At 49.2% G+C, this 16,620-nt stretch overlaps 1 protein-coding gene across 1 annotated transcript; it reads right to left on the bottom strand.

Moving 5' to 3' along the window:
- Positions 1–14,029: 14,029 nt before the first annotated feature.
- Positions 14,030–14,629, bottom strand: RPP25 (ribonuclease P and MRP subunit p25). The gene has a single exon (XM_063088561.1). The coding sequence runs from the start codon at positions 14,627–14,629 to the stop codon at positions 14,030–14,032; it is 600 nt and encodes a 199-aa protein (XP_062944631.1).
- Between the last annotated feature and the right edge of the window lie 1,991 nt (positions 14,630–16,620).

Below are 16,620 nucleotides of genomic sequence, written 5' to 3'. Positions count from 1 at the left end.
GCAGGCCCGCCCACTGCGGCGCTCGCGCCTCGGCGGGAAGGGGCCCCACGGGACCACGGGCGGACTACGGCGGCGCGCTGAGGACAAACCGTGGCAGCGCCGCGCCCTGCCCTGCCTGTGGTCCGGCAAAGTGCAGCGGCCGTAATAGAATCGGGATGCAGGGAAAGCCTGGGGTAGGCAATAGACGGCGTCGAGTTCGAGTCCGGCTTGGGAGGAGACTCCATCACCTCAAAGTGGGAATGATAGAAATAACGACGACAGGGCCGGCCCGTGGCTCACTTGGAAGAGCGTGGTGCTGACACCACCAAGTCAAAGGTTAAGATCCCCTTACCGGTCATCATTCTTTTTTTTTTTTTTTAAAGATGACCGGTAAGGGGATCTTAGCCCTTGACTTGGTGGTGTCAGCACCATGCTCTCCCAAATGAGCTAACCGGCCATCCCTATATAGGGATCCGGACCCATGGCCTAGGTGTTATCAGCACCGCACTCTCCCGAGTGAGCCACGGGCCGGCCCTACCAGTCATCATTATAAAAAAAAAAAAAAAAAAAAAAAAAAGTGAGTCCAAAGTGGGGGGAAAAAAAGTAAGTCCAACTACTTCATTTTACAGATAAGGAAACAGGCTCTGAAATTAGGTTGCTTGCTGGCAATTAAAGCTCTTTTCACCACATTCCCAGTTCCAGGACTCTCATCTGGATGTTTCTGAGCAAACGCCCACCCCCACCCCCTACAGGAGGCCGCCCGAATCTGTAGCAGACCGCTCTGAAATGGGTTGATCAAGTTCCAAGGCTCTCACATCTGATCTCAGTAACTACTTCCTGATTTTGAGCCCCTGAGCGGTAGGGGCACTTTTCCCAGACCTGAATTGTCTTGATGCCACCTAGACTTAAGGAGACAGTCTTTTATCTTGGTATCTGCTATTCTCTATCTCTGGACCCACTAAGGAAAGAAAACATGGATATTCCAGGCCACTTTTCCTCGCTCCAGGCCCTCTCTACTGGGCCTCAGCATCTGCCCTTCTCTTTTTCCTCCCTAGCAGTGTGCCTTTACGGGGAATAAACCTGGCTGGGAAAAGGATTTTTTAAAAAAGCATTTGTTTTCCAAGCACCTGCCCTCATCTTCTCCAACTAACCTAGTGTTGAGGATCTGAAAATGATACCCCAAATTGAAGGCCTCAGAAGCAAAGTTCTCTCTTACCTTCTCCTGCCCTCCTGTCTCCTGCCCCTGATTCTCCCCTGAAGCAAGCCATAGAAACTAGAATCCCTCTTCCCCAAGGTGGGTCATAGTAATTAGAAGCCCTTTCCCCCAAAGCCAGCCATAAGGCCTAAAAATACTACTCTAACTCCCTCCCCGCCCTGCCTTTCTGTGTGACAGCTGGCCATGATGAAATTAAGACCCTTATTCCAGAGGAGTTCTACCCCATATCGGGGAGGAAGAAATGTTACAAGAGGCTCAGAAGAATCTGGACAGGCTTTGCTAGTTTTTCCCACTCAATTTATTTCCATTAGCTCATACCCTTTTTGTCCAGTCACATTTCTACACAGCTTTCCCTGCTTTATCAAACCTGAGCATAAAAATGTTTTTTTCCCTTTCAATCTGAAGGCTGCTGTGTCATGTAAAACTATGGTAAAATAAACATGTTATTCTTTTCTCTTGTTAACCTGTCTTTTGTTATAGGAGTGCTGACCATGACCCATATGATGGTGAGGAAAAGGATTACCCACTTTCTGCCCTTACATTAGCCAAAGGACATCAGGGGAAGCTTTGACTTGTTTGCGGTTCAATTAATGTTCATCAAATCTCCAAGAGCTGAAAGCTCAGATTGCGGTCAGGGCTTCTATGAGTAAGAAAGTGCTGGGGTACAACTAAATCCCAACTGGTCTCTCTCTGTCAGAGTCTCCCCACTTTGCCATGTAGATTGGCTACTGAGTGGGTTTTTTTAAAAACAATTATGACTATAATTTTTTTTTATGATTATAATTTTTGATGTGCCACTGCATGCCACAAACTATTTATTACCTCACCTACACCTCATTACAACCTTGTGAGGTAAGTATTTATCCCTAGTTGTTATTATTATTATTATTATTTTGGTGGTTGGCTGGTACAGGGATCTGAACCCTTGACCTTACTGTTATCAACACTGCACTCTAATCAACTGAGCTAACTGGCCAGCTCTGTACCTATTTTACTGATCAAGAATAGACCCAAAGGACATTTACCCCCAAATCACATACCTAATAAATAGTGGTACTTAGATTTAAGCCCTAGCTTGTCTGACTCCAGAAATTGTTTTCTCTCCCCACCATCACTGAAGGTAGCTTTGCTGACCTCTCAGTTAATTCTGAACCCTGTGCTACCTTGACGGCAGTCCTCAGCCCCCATCCCCTATATTAATTTTCTATTGCTTCATAACAATTTACTACAAACTAAGCAACTTAAAACAATACGTATTATTGGTGCTGGCCGATTAGCTCTGTTGGTTGGAGCATGCTGCTAATAATGCCAAGGTCTGGGGTTCAATCCCTGTATCAGCCAGATCTTCCAGTTTCTGTATCTCAGACATCCAGGTATAGCATAACTGTAGTCTCTACTCAGGGTCTCAGAATGGTGAAATCATAATGTCAGCCAGATCTGTGGTCTGATCTGGAAAACAGAGTCCTCTTCCAAGGTCATTCAAGTTGTTGGCAGAATACAGTTCCTTGCAGTGGTAGGACTGAGGTTACCTTTTCTTCTTGCTTGCTGTCAGCCAAGGAAACGCTCACCTCCTAGAGGCCACCCTCATGTTCTCACCACATGGCTCCCTCCATAAGCCCTCTCATAATACCACAGCTCATTTCTTCAAGCCAGCAGGGCAATGACTCTCTGACACTTCACCTTCTTTTAAAGACCTCACCTGATTAGGTCAGGCCCACCCAGGATAATCTTTTTGATTAACTCAAAGTTAATTGATTAGTAGCCTAGCCTTGGGAATGATAGAGGAGGGGATCTTTATACAAAGGCATGTACACCAGGGAGCATGAATCTTGGGGGCCATCTTTCAATTCAGCCTACCACATCACTAAGGTAGTGGGGCTCCTGCTTGTTCCCAAGTTGGCTCCCAGGTGTGTCCCCAGGTCCCAGCCCATTCCACTGCTTCTGGTGGGTATTCCTTCCCTGGTGGGCTCAGACAAGACATCTTGGCTCTCAACCAAGGCCATCAAGGTCTTTTGTCTCTTGCTACCATCTCTTGCCCTGAAATCCTTTTCTGTCCCTTTGGAGAAGCAACAGCTGGACTTCTGATACCTCAAGAATGTCATCTTCACCAGTCCATCAGCCTATCAGCTTCCTGCTGCAGCCCAGAGCCTTCATGCTGGAAGAGTTGTGATGGGACATTTCCTCTGCTGTGTGCAGAGGGAAGGGATGTTGTTATCGAGAACTTATGAGGACAAAGACACTGTTCCACCATATGGATTTCTAGTAAAGTAAGTTCACGTGCAAGTAAAGCTCTTATCTTCTCTGGTGGAATTAAGCAGGCACTGTGAAAAAAATGAATACTGCCATTTCAAGGCTGGGACTGACCCCTGAGGCCTTTAGTCTGACTGATGCTACATTGCTATTGCTTTAATTTCCTCAGTCCCCTACTTGAGAATCTCCATTGATGAGGATCTCACTACTAGCTTACCTGAGAGAGAATGACACTCTTCCTGCTATTGAATTATAGCTCTGCCATATGCCCTTGGGCGAGTTACTCCAGCTCCCTGGACCACAGTTTTCTCATCTATAAAATGGGAATAATAATGGAACCTACCTAATAGGTTAATAGGGAACTGGCTGGTTAGCTCAGTTAGTTAGAGTGCAGTTGTAACAGCAAGGTCAAGGGTTCAGATCCCCATACCAACCAGCTGCCAAAAATAAATAACAATAATAGGCTAATAGGTTGTTGGGAAGATTACCTGAGAAAATGCACATACTACATCCTGGCTGGCACACACCAATGGCTCAATAAATGGTAACCATTGCTCTCTAGAAAATTTTCCTATTGTAAAATTGTAGCAAGTTCTTTTCCCAGCACAGGACAGGATGTGAGATGGGGGATGCCTTAGTCCATTTTGTGCTGCTATAACAGAATACCTGAGACTGGGTAATTTATAGTGAACAGAGCCTGGCCTGTTATCTCAGTTGGTTAGAACATGGTTCTGATAACACCAAGGTTCAGGGTTCAAACCTTGCACCTGCCAGCTGCCAAAACAACAACAAAAATGAACAAACAGAAAAATTTATAATGAGCAAAAATGTATTGGCTCACAGTTCTGGAGGCTGGGAAGACCAATATCAAGGTGCTATCATCTGGCAAGGGCCTTCTGCATCATAACATGACGTAAGGCATCTGTATTAGTCCATTTCTGTTTCTTATAACAGAGTACTGAAACCTTGTAATTCATAAAAAACCAAAAATTTACTTCTTACAGTTTGGAGGCTGGGAAGTCCAAGGTCTAAGGCACAGATCTGGTGAGGGCCTTCTTCTTAGTGGTGACTCTATACAGCGATGCAGGGTGTCACATGGTGAGAATGGCCTGAGCAAGAAAGCTAACCTTCTCACTCGCTCTCCATGTGGAGCCATCAGAACCACGTCTATGATAACTCATCACTTCATGAATGAACCTTCAAAGTGGATCCTGTGGGGCTACCATCCAATAGGGAGAGGACGGATCTAGTGGTACTTTTTCCTAATTTATTTATTTATATTTTTCATATAATTTCCTAAACTATCACTTTTATAATCAGAATATCACAAAAGATATAACTTTTTAAATTGAGATATAATTCACATACCATAAAATTTACCCTTTTAAAGTGTAGAATTCAGGGCCGCCCGTGGCTCACTTGGGAGAGTGTGGTGCTGACAACACCAAGCCAAGGGTTAAGATCCCTTTACCGGTCATCTTTAAAAAAAAAGTGTAGAATTCAGTGGTGTTTAGTATATTCACTACATGGTGCAATCATCACTACAGTCTAATTCTGGAATATTTTTCACCCCAAAAATAAACCCCACACCCAACAGCAGTCATGCCCCCTTTTCCCCTGTAGCAGATTGAATTATGTCCCCCCCAAACTCCCTGAAGCTTGAATTGTGTCCCCCAAGTTTTACATATTAGAAACTTGGTCTCCACTGTGACTGTTAAAAGGGTGGGAAATCCTATTATGGTAATTGGAAGGTGGAGCCTTGAAGAGGTGATTGGATTGTAGGACTGTGCAGTAGTAAACAGATTAAAAATGGTGGTCGAGGGCATGGTTCTAAGGGCTTTAAAAGAAGAGTCTGAACTTGCCAGCCTCAAAAACTGTAAGCAATAAATTTTGTTTTTCTTTATAAGTCACCCAGTTTTGAGTAATTTGTTATAAGCAACAAGAACAGACTAAGACACCCCCCAACCCCACCAATCCTAGGCAAATACTAATCTCCTTTCTGTTTCTATGGATTTGCCTTTTCTTTCCTTTTTTTTTTTTTTTTTTTTTTTAGTTTTGGCTGCTGGCCAGTAAGCAATAAGGGGATCTGAACACTTGACCTTAATGTTATTAGCACAACACTCTAACCAAGTGAGCTAACAGGCCAGCCCGAGATTTCTTTTTTTTTTGGCAGTTGACCAGTAACAGGGTTGAACACTTGACCTTGATGTTAGCAACACCACACTAACCAAGTGAGCTAACTAGCCTTTTCTGGCCATTTCACATAAACAGAATTATACAATGTGTTCTTTTTGTCTTGTTTCTTTCACTAAGCATGATTTCAAGGTTCTTTCACATTGTAACATGTACTAGTTTGTTAGGGCTGCCACACAAGGTAAACAACAGAAATTAATCTCATAGTTCTAGAAACTAGAAATCTGAGATCAATCTTCTGAAGCCTTTCATTGGCTTGATTTTTTTTTTTTTTTTTTTTGGCTGGTGGGTGGGGGGATGTGAACCTGTGACATTGGGTTTAAAAGGCTGCACTCTCGGGGCCGGCCTGTGGCTCACTCGGGAGTGCGGTGCTGATAACACCAAGGCCCCGGGTTCGGATCCCATATACGGATGGCCGGTTCGTTCACTGGCTGAGCGTGGTGCTGACAACACCAAGTCAAGGGTTAAGATCCCCTTACCAGTCATCTTTAAAAAAAAAAAAAAAAAAAAAAAGGCTGCACTCTAAATAACTGAGCTAACCAGCCAGCTCCTTCCTGGCTTGTAAATGGTTGCCTTCTACCTGTCTTCACATGGTCTTTTCTATGTGTGCGTGGCACGTCTGTGTCCTAATACCCTCTTCTTACAAGAACACGGGTAACATAGAATCAGAGCCCATGCACATGACCTCATTTTACTTTAATTACCTCTTTAAGGTCCTGTCTCCAAATATAGCATATTTTGAAATACTGGGGGATAGGACTTCAACATAATGAATTTTGGAGGGACACAATTCAGCCTATAACATAACATTAATCAGTATTACACTATATGGATTCACCACACTTTGTTTACCATTCATCAGCTGATGGGCATTTAGGTTGTTTCCACTTTTTGGCTATTACGAATAACACTGTTATGAGTATTCGTGGATAAGTTTCTGTGTTGACATATGTTTTCACATCTCTTGAGTATAGACCTAGGAGTGTCATATGGGTCATATAGTAACTCTATGTTTAACTTTTTGAGGAACTGCCAAACTGTTTCCCAAAGCAGATGCACTATTTTACATTACCACCAGCAATGTATGAGCGTTCCAATTTCTCCACATCTTTATAATTTACTTTTTTTTTTTTTTTTTTGTCGTTTTTTCGTGACCGGCACACACCGGTCAGTCCTATATAGGATCCGAACCCGCGGCGGGAGCGTTGCCACGCTGCCAGCGCAGCACTCTACCAAGTGCGCCACGGGTTCGGCCCTATAATTTACTTTTTTAGGTGGCTGGCTGGTATGGGGAATTGAACCCTGGACCTTGCTGTTACCAGCTGAGCTAACTAGCCAGCTCAATTTACTTTTTTTTTTCTTTTTTAAAAAAAGATGACCAGTAAGGGGATCTTAACCCTTGGCTTGGTGTTGTCAGCATCACGCTCACCCAGTGAGCTAATCGGCCATCCCTATATAGGATCCGAACCCGTGGCCTTGGTGTTATCAGCACCACACTCTCCCGAGTGAGTCACGGGCTGGCCCCCCAATTTACTTTTTTAAACAAAGAATGCTGGGTCTTTGTAGCTGTTTGAGCTGAGCCCTGTTACCGACCTCAAGTTTGGCTGCCTGCCCCAAACAAAAACCCTAGCTTGCCTTGCCAAAATCTGTTACCCCAGGGCATTCAGGTCCTGGATGAGGTTCACTGAAATCTTGTCACTGAACCCAAGTCTGGCTGCCTACCCCCAAACGAAAACAAACAACCCCAAAGTCAAATATTGGTGAAAATGGAAGTCAGCTTTTATTCAGGAATACTGGTGACCTGAGGAGAGATGTTAGGCTAACCTGTCTCTCTGGTAAACCTGAAGGAGAATGGCCAGACTAAAACCATCTCAACGCTCAGATTTACTGAGGAGTTTTTAAAAGAGGGGATTGAGGGAATGGAAGTGAAAAGCAGGAGGGAGAGGGACGTGAGTTGTGGCGGCTCCATTGCAAGGAGCCAGGTGCAAGGTCGTGCAAAGGCTCTGTCTAGTTTCTGTTCCCATCCTTGATGTTATCTTAGGGTCCCGTTTCAGAGCAGAATCAGCATAGCTTTATTGATGCCTTCCTTGGCTTCTCAGGGTCTGGATACTACATATCTCATTGCAAGTCTTCAGCTCCAGGCTGACTGGAAAACAACTTTATGTTTATGTAAATAATGTCATCTTGCACTGTAACCAATGTTCAAAATATCAAATAACTGTGGGAAAAGAGACTCAGAAATGCACGCTAAGAAAAAAACTGTTGGCTGGATGGTTAGCTCAGTTGGTCAGAGAGTGGCCTTACAACACCAAGGTCAAGGGTTCATTCCCTATACCAACTAGCCACCAAAAAAAAGGAAAAACTGTGTCCTTTTTTCTAAAAAAAAAAAAAAAAAAGCTCATGTGATTTTATGTCCCAACATGGCTTCAGGTCCTGTTTACTCCAACAGCCCCACTCCCTCGGTTTTCTGTGAGAAACAGGACCCAGAGCACGATAGCTTTGTGCTTGCAGTATGTTAGCTGTTCTAAAAGATTCTTTCTCCTCTCCTGCCCAGCTCCCTGAGCCCAGAGCCTCTCTTTCCCCTCTAGGGGGCAGTGCGCAGCAGTTCTTTAACAGTGAAATTTCTCTCCAAAAACGTGTTCAAACCATTGCTGAATGTGAAGAGCAAGAGAAAGGGATTTGATTTTATGTCTCTCTTATCACGATCAATGTAACTGTATATTATCTCAGAGAATAAACAACCTTGATTAACCATCAAAATCAACTGAGGATCTTATTAAAATGTATATTCCCTGGTCCCTCCTGGGAGATTCTGATCCTATTGGTTCAGAGTTCAGCCCAGGCAATCTATTTTTAACAAATATCCCAGGTAATTCTGACAACTAGCAAAGATTGTGAAGCCCAGTATTATTATCTCCCGCATCCCCACAGCACTCTGGCTTATTTTGCAGATGAGAAAACTGAGGTTCAGAGAATAATGAACTTGCCCAAAGTCACAGTCATATTGACTTCCTCCAAAGCCTGTGATCTCTTCATTACAACACCAGACATTACATTTGCTAGCACAAGCCTGCAAAGTAGAGACCCTCCCTCCATGCAGGGCTGGAAATTCTTTTTTTTTTTTTTTTTTTTTTTTAAAGATGACCAGTAAGGGGATCTTAACCCTTGACTTGGTGTTGTCAGCACCACGCTCAGCCAGTGAGCGAACCGGCCATCCGTATATGGGATCCGAACCCGAGGCCTTGGTGTTATCAGCACCGCACTCTCCCGAGTGAGCCACGGGCCGGCCCCAGGGCTGGAAATTCTAAAATGGGCCTTGGCAAACACTTTCCTCTTCTGTATTCCCACTGAAGGCAGTGAGTATACCTATTATATTAGTTTCCTAGGGCTGCCATAGCAAAGTGCCACAGGATGGCTGGCTTAAAACCCTGAGGAAACAATTTATTCTCTTACAGTTCTGAGGCTAGAAGTCTGAAATCAAGGTGGGGCAGGGCCATGCTCTTTGAAGACTCTAGGGAATAATCTGTTCCATGCCTTTCTCTTAGCTTTTGCTGTTTGCCAACAATTTTTGGTATTCTGTGCTTGCAGCTGAGTAACTCTGATTCCTGCCACCATCTTTACAAGGCATTCTTCCCTCTATCTGTCTCTGTGTCTCTTCTCCTTTATATTATAAAGATCCCAGATTGGATTCTCATATTGGATTAAGGGCCAACCCTACTTCATATGGTCTCAACTTAATTTCTTAATTCACATCTTTATTAAATCTGCAAAGACCCTATTTCCAAATAAATTCATATTCAAAGATACCACGGGTTAGGACTTCAACATGCCTTTTGGAGGGACACAATTCAACCCACATCATCTATAATAATCAGGTGTCAGACGCGACACCAGAATCCTCAAGCTGGATATACAAACCCAATCATGATGGTGACCCTAACCTCTCCAAAGGGCAGGGGGACCCGAGGCCCAGATGGGATGAGAAGCTGTGGTGGGTCTAGCTTTGGACATTGTACATGGGGCTGGACAGTTAAAGACTTTGATGTGACATCGGAATAGTTCAGAAACCTGGCTCACAAAAAAACCAAAAACCAAAAAACAACAAAAAAACAAAAACAAAACAAAACAAAAAAAAAGAAAAAGAAACCTGGCTCAGCAAGTCTATTCAGTCAACAACTCTCTAACAGCTTCCTGTGTGCCAGGAGCCAGGCAAGGAGCAAGGCAGGGAGGATCCATTCAATCACGGGCTTATGGTTTAGTAGAGTGACTGACAGATTGACAGCCAACAGATCACACTTAGGGGACAATTAAAAACTAGTGTCTAGGCCGGCCTGTGGCTGACTCGGGAGAGTGTGGTGCTGATAACACCAAGGCCACGGGTTCGGATCCCATATAGGGATGGCCGGTTAGCTCACTGGCTGAGCGTGGTGCTCACAACACCAAGTCAAGGGTTAAGATCCCCTTACCGGTCATCTTTAAAAAAAAAACAAACTAGTGTCTGTGCTCTGAGAGAAGAAATTTGATGTAACTGAGGAGATCCTCCTGTGGCTGGACTTTCCTTCCTTTTTTCACCCTTGACCTTGGTGTTATAAACATGTTCTAACCCACTGAGCTCACCAGCCAGCAGCCCTCTTCCTCTACCTCCCTCTCTCTTCAATTACCACTCTCTCAGAGACTTGGAGGTGTTTCATCTCAGTGAAACAGAGGGAACTAGAGCATCCCTGGTGGCCAGTGTGAGCCAAGCAACGAACAAAACTGCAGAACTTAAGGGGTTGGGAGATGGAAGGCAAAGATTGCGGGGGAGGGGGGCAGTGTGAGTGTGTGTTTGGCTCATGTCTTCCTGCAGTGAATACACCCTGCAAGATTCATGGCCAAGGGACAATAGCTCCTGAAGATTTTAATCAGTTTGAAGCTGTGGACCAGCATCTACTCTCCTCCATTGTTTGGTCCTTACACAGTGCGTCCCTTGGCAAGCCAGAAATGCAGGCCAAGTCCTGGCCAGGCTAGGGTTAATGCTTAAGGAGAAGCCCTCCCCTTTTCTGGCTCTAATGTCAATGAAATCCTACCTAGCCTAGATAGCTCTCAAATCTGTCCCCATCTCCATTTCCATTGCCACCATCTCATCTCTTATCTCCCTGTAGCCTCCAGAGTCCAGTCAGGCCCCTCCCAATCCACCTCCCACCTACACAGGTGTCAGAGGGATCCTTCTCAAACACCAGTCAGTCCAGGGACTGGGGCATTCCCTGGCTTCCACTGGCCCACTCCCATACCTGTGGCCTGACTCCCACCTGCTACTCCAGATCCACCTGCCTCTCTACATTCTGCCATCTATACTCTATCTTTCAGACACATGTGGCGGCCTCAACACCATAAGCAGCATCACCTCTCTGTGCTCTGCCTGCAATTCCTTGTCCAGTGTGGTCAAGGAATAACGCTTTTGCTCCTTGGAGAACCAGATCCACCAGCACCTTCTCAGAGCTCCCACCTTCTCTTACTAACATCAGATTGTGTCCTAACTCCGTTTTCTCTCCCTCCACTAGACTGGCCCCTCTTTGAGGTAGGAGCAAAGTCTGATTATTCTGTGATTCTATCCCCCAGTCCCACTCCATGCCTAGACTGGGATATGACACAACAATGAATGCTTGTTAAATGGATAAAGGCCCAACTGGAAGTCCACCACCCATCTGACCACGAGCTCTGTCTGGTTTTGCATTATATACTTTTATGTTTCCAAATGGATTTTGATTTTGTGACCTGACAGTTTTCTGGGTATAAGGCTTCACTGCCACTTCTGGCCTGCAAGAGTCCCAAGGCAGGGCCAAGGAAAACACCAGGCTGGGCCAAGGAAGCTCCTGGATAGAAGCAACTGTTGGAAAGATGGGGTGTCACAAGGGGGTGCTTCCCATTCTACCACTAATTGGCTCCTGAAATAGGCCCTGTTTCTGAGGTGCTCCCCTAAGCATCCCCTCCCCTTATTCCAGGACTGCTCAGGTTCCCACCTCGGCCTTGGTGGTGGGGAGGGGGCACAGGACACCTGTCACCTTCTTTTGGAGCCTGCTCCTAGGTTAGCAGGGCCAGAGGATCAGTAAGGCAGATGTGAGGCGTTCATGGGTGATGGGATCCACTGGCAAGTCACACACCTATCAAAAGCCTGGGAACCAAACCTGCTGGAGTTGGGCGCAGGTGCAGAAAAGAAAGCCATCTTCAACAAACAAACAAAAATAAGAAAGCCAATTTCATGACCTGTTTTCTGGCATGGGGGTAGGTTAATGCTCTCACGCTGGGGAAACAACATATTTCCCTCTTCCGCACTCCCCAGGATGAGTTTCTAGGCTGGATGGAAACATACCTGACCTATCAAAAGGAAAAGCCGCTGCAGCCTTCCCCGCCCCCAACAAGACTAGCAGCTCTGCTTACACAGTCCTGGTAACCTGGCAATCACTACTTCAGACCACTAGTGGTCTTGGAAAGGTGGCTCTTTTCCAGGACCAAGACCAGTCTCTCTTAAGCTTCTACCATGCAGGACCTCTTCCAAGTTTAATCATTTACTTTAGATGCTGAAGACCAGGAGCAGCCCAGGGCACTTTAGTTGTCAGGATAGTTTACATTCTTTCCATGCTTCATGGGCCTCCCTCCCCCACCTCCAGAGGGTCAGACAAGCACACCCAAACCCCTTGGCCCTCCCCAAGGACTTACCAAGAACAGGAAATTGGGGAGGGCAACCAGTGACAGAGTCTGGATGACAGTGCTCACTGATCCAAGGCTCAAGCAGAGATAATGAGGGAGAGGGGGACCTCCCTGAAGAGCCCTTCTGTCAGTTGCAGAACTTGCCTCCTTTTACCAGCAGAAGGATTGATTTCAGGGTTCTGCCAGCAAAGTGACTTACAAATACATCTTCCCCATCTCCTCCTTTCCAGGGGTGCTGTTACGTTGCACGGGACAGGGTCTGCTCCTGAGATCCTGGGGCCGTATGCCCCCCCCTTACTCACCAGAGCTCTTCCAGCACACAGCACCACCTCCACTATCCCCCAGCTGACTTGGAGTTGGGCACAGAAGCTTACGATGGCCTTATCTCTCAACAGACAGCTGTGAAGGGCTGGAGGCAGCAGCTTATCAGGGAGCCTGCACTGATTCACAGCCCAAGCTCCAGCTTCTCTGCTGAATAGTAATTTCCAGCAGTGGATTCGTGTTCAGTCTCTCTCCTCCCCATCTCCCAAGGGTGTGCTGTCCTTTCTCAGAGAGAGGGCAGTGAAGGGGAGATCCTACCCATGGAGATGGGAGCTATGTGCTAGCCTTCTGGGCAAGGCTCAGTCTATTGCCTGAAGGCTGCAGGTTTAGGGACCCCAGCAGGGTCTGCTATCCTTGGCAGTGACCCCCAGGAGAGTCCATTGATGCTCTCCTTCCTTACCTACCCAAAAAAGCAAAGTGCTGCTACCTTTCCCATAGTGGTGATGCACAGGGGGACACAGGCCTCCTTCTGGCCATAATCTCCTGAGGCCAGGGCCAGCCCAGGAGGGTGGGGGAGAAAAGGGAGAAGCCAGGGACTGGGAAGTGTGCCCCTTACATCATTTTGAAGCTGTCCAGTCTCTGTGCCTAACCCTGACAACTCCAAAGGCTCAAAGGGACTGAGACATAAGGGGGCAGGCCAGAGCTGTCTCTGCACAGGCAGGTGATTAGGAAAAAACTTGGGGACAGAGCCATTTTGGTGTTTATTTTATTAGAAGCAAGGCTTCAGCTGTGGGGCTCAGAGAGGAGGCCTGAGGAGTTCTGTCCTGGGTCTCTCTCTTTGGGCCAGCATGGGGAAGGGAGAATGTTAAATGAGCTAGAGCCCACGGAGATGTCCCTACCATCACAATCTCAGGATGCTCCTCAGAAGCAGGGGAAGGAAAACTAGAAATTGTCCCAGGGTCGGGGGCAGAATGGGGCCCCCCATCTCAGACTCCCCTACCCTCAAGCAGTTTCTCACCCCCTCGCCTCCTCTGTCAATGGTGGGGGTGATTCCAAGAGCTTTCCTCGGCTTCCAGATTCCGTGTCCCCTTCAGGAATATTGGGTGTCTGTAACCATTGAGGGCCCCAAAGAAGGCCCAAGAGTCCCAATGCCCACCATTCCCTCCCAGAAGAAGATCCCAGCATAGTCCAGAAAAGGTGAAGGTGGAGTTCTGCATCCTCAGGCAATAGAGGCCTAGCAGCAACCTTCCTACAAATCTTCCCTGCGGACGTCGGGGATCTTTCCAGCCACTCCTGCGCCCCTCCTTTGTTGCCTGGGGGTCCATGCTACGTCCAGGCTGTGGACTCCAGAGGACCGAGGCATGAAAGGCTGAAGGTACATCTGAAGCTGGAGGCGCCAGGGATAAAATCCAGCAGGTCTAGGGGATCCGGCGGCCGAAGTTCTCAGGCCGTTCGGTCCTCGTCCGCGACTCCTGGCTCAGGTAGCGAACGCTTTGCAGAGCCTTCTCCAGCTGCCGGTTCCCCTAGGCTCCTCTTGGACGTCGGCGCGGCTGGCGAGGACGAGGGACCAGGATGGGGGTTCGGGGGTTGGTAGCCGGGTTGTCGCGGATCCAGTTCGTCCTTGGAAAGTAGGATGGCGAGGCCCGGCACGTTCTTAAGTACACTTAGACTGGCGGCCGACTCGCCAGGGGTCTGACCCGGCGTGGGCCCAGGCGGGAGACTCTGCCACACCTCGCGCACGCTCCTGTAGCGCAGCCGCGTGACCTGGTGCAAGCCCGCCAGGCGGCGCTTGAGGATCTCGGCGCACGTGACGGTCTTGGTGGTGGCCCGGCCGCAGCCGCTAAAGACGATGGCGCGCGTGGCTGGCTGCGCCATGCTGGCGGTGGCGAAGGCCATCAGGTTCCGGATCTTGCTCCCCTCTTTGACCCGCATGTTCACGGCATCCGGCGCCAGGTCTGCGAAGGGACCAGAGCCCGGGCCGTCTCCCTCGGCCCCGCCCCCCGCCGGCGCCTCTTCGGAGCGCACCTTACGGAAGTTCTCCATGCGCCGTCGTTGCTGGGACCTCCGGCTTTGCCATGGGGCTGCCTCAGCCCTGGGGCTGCATGGTCGCCGGTGGCACCCGGCAAGGGCCGGCAGGGGTAAGGGTGCCGGTGCAGCGTGGACGCTGGCGGGAGGGCTGGGGCGGCGCAATCCTCGATCTCCACTTCTCAAGAGCGGACGCTGCCCTACTCCGGGCTCTGCGCGCCCTGTGCTCGCGCCTTTAGCAGAGGCCCCGCCTGGGAGCCTGGAGGCCCCGCCCCTACACCCAGGCCCCGCCCCTAACTCGGCCTGGCCCGCCCCCGTCCCAGCCTCACCCGCCTTTGAAACCAAATCCCGTCCTTAGTTACTCCGGCGTGGGAGCTGCGCGCTCGGTTGGGCGCGTTGGCAGCGCCAGGGGTGACTTGGGAGGTGAAGTTCCCATATAATCTCCATCAGCCCTCTCCGAGCCACCCTCATAAACGGGCAACCTAAATGAAAACTGCGCTTGCGGCGCAAACGCCGCTTCAAGCCAGGTCCCCGAGCCCGTCCCTGTTCCAACTGAAGGCCGCCCCTAGGTCCCTCCCAGCGAGAGACTTCCGAGCGGCCTGCTGGGCCTGATTCCCCCCACTCCCCCGGGGACCAGCCCCCTCCCTTCCGCTCCCAAGTATTCTCGCCTCAAGGACAGCCAGTGCACGGTCAGCAGAGTGCGGGAGGAGCTGGCTCCGGCTTAACTCTGCACTTGCCCTTGGGCTACTACGTAGCGGCGTGGTCCCCGCAGAGCGGCCGAAGACCGAGGCTTCAGCCTCGCCACACCCGTCCGGAGCGCGGGGCTCCCGGGCCCCTGGACATGGGGAGTGAGGCTCTGGGCCAGGCTGTTTCCAGAGGCGAATGGGGAAGCGGACAAGGAGACCTCTTCCCAAGAGGCGTTTAGCTTCCTCCACCCATGCCAGAAAGTCCACTATCAGAGTTGCATGCTTTAGGGTAAGCCCCTTCCCAAGAGGCGTTTAGCTTCCTCCACCCATGCCAGAAAGTCCACTATCAGAGTTGCATGCTTTAGGGTAAGCCAGGCATTGTTCCCTGCTAACGCGGAATTCGTTGTTAATCAACCTTGGCTCCTGGAGACCCAATGAAGTCCTTTTTCAAAAAGGAGACTGGGCGAAGGCAGGTTTTAAGAGAAAGAAGGGAGGAAGGTGGGGGGTTGAAGCTTTGCGGGCATGTTGAAGCTACCGGATGCCTCTTTTCGGAAACTCCAGCGAAAGAGTGGCCCGGGGTCTCCTGCCAGGTGAGATAAGCAGTAGAGAAAGAGACGAGGTGGGGGTTGAAGGACTGCTGCTGATGGGAGAGAGGAGGTTTGAGAAGGAGTCCGGCCCTCTCCAAAACTGCCCTAGTGCCTCGCCCTTCATCCTAACACCCCGTGCATACCCAGAACCGAGGGAGCAGGGCAGATCTGGTCCTGGTGGGCATAACTACGATAGGGCGAGGAGGGGAGGGGCACCGAGAGCTGGGGCGGGCGGGGAACTCGGAAAGTGCTGGAGGCGTGACGGTGCCTGGGCTTGCCGGGCCTCAGTCTTGGGATGGCGCTGCCGGCCCTTCTCTCTCCTCGTGGCTGTCCTCGCCCCAGCTGTAACAGCCCTGCTGTTCAGAACCCGGGGTTTAACCTCTTACCGCCCCTTGGGGACGGCTGCAACACCTGGACCTTTGCGTCCCAAACTATGAATGGCTGACTCCCGGTATCTCCTGCTCGCACGCGGGGATCGGGGGCCCTCGGGGTATGCTCCGTATTCGGACTTGGGCCCGCCCCAACAAGGAACGGCAGTAGGCGCTGGAGGCACAGTGGCCTTGGGAAGACACAAAGACTGTCCGCAGCGCCTGGCGGGGCGCGGGAAACCGCGGGCTCTGTAAGGCCCGACCGTGATGGGACTTAAAGAGCGGCAGTTTCCGCTAGGCCTGAGAAAAAACCTCCAATAGCTCGAAGCTACGTTGGAAAGGGCTGGATGGAGAAGGAGCGAGCTCTC

Source organism: Cynocephalus volans, chromosome 3 (assembly GCF_027409185.1).
Source record: "Cynocephalus volans isolate mCynVol1 chromosome 3, mCynVol1.pri, whole genome shotgun sequence".
NCBI classification, from domain to species: domain Eukaryota; kingdom Metazoa; phylum Chordata; class Mammalia; order Dermoptera; family Cynocephalidae; genus Cynocephalus; species Cynocephalus volans.
The sequence above is the reverse complement of the archived record's forward strand: the minus strand, read 5'-3'. Positions and strand labels throughout refer to the sequence as shown.

Bases quoted from the DNA above. Each gene is read 5' to 3' on its own strand.
- RPP25 (XM_063088561.1), bottom strand. From the start codon at position 14,629: ATGGAGAACTTCCGTAAGGTGCGCTCCGAAGAGGCGCCGGCGGGGGGC.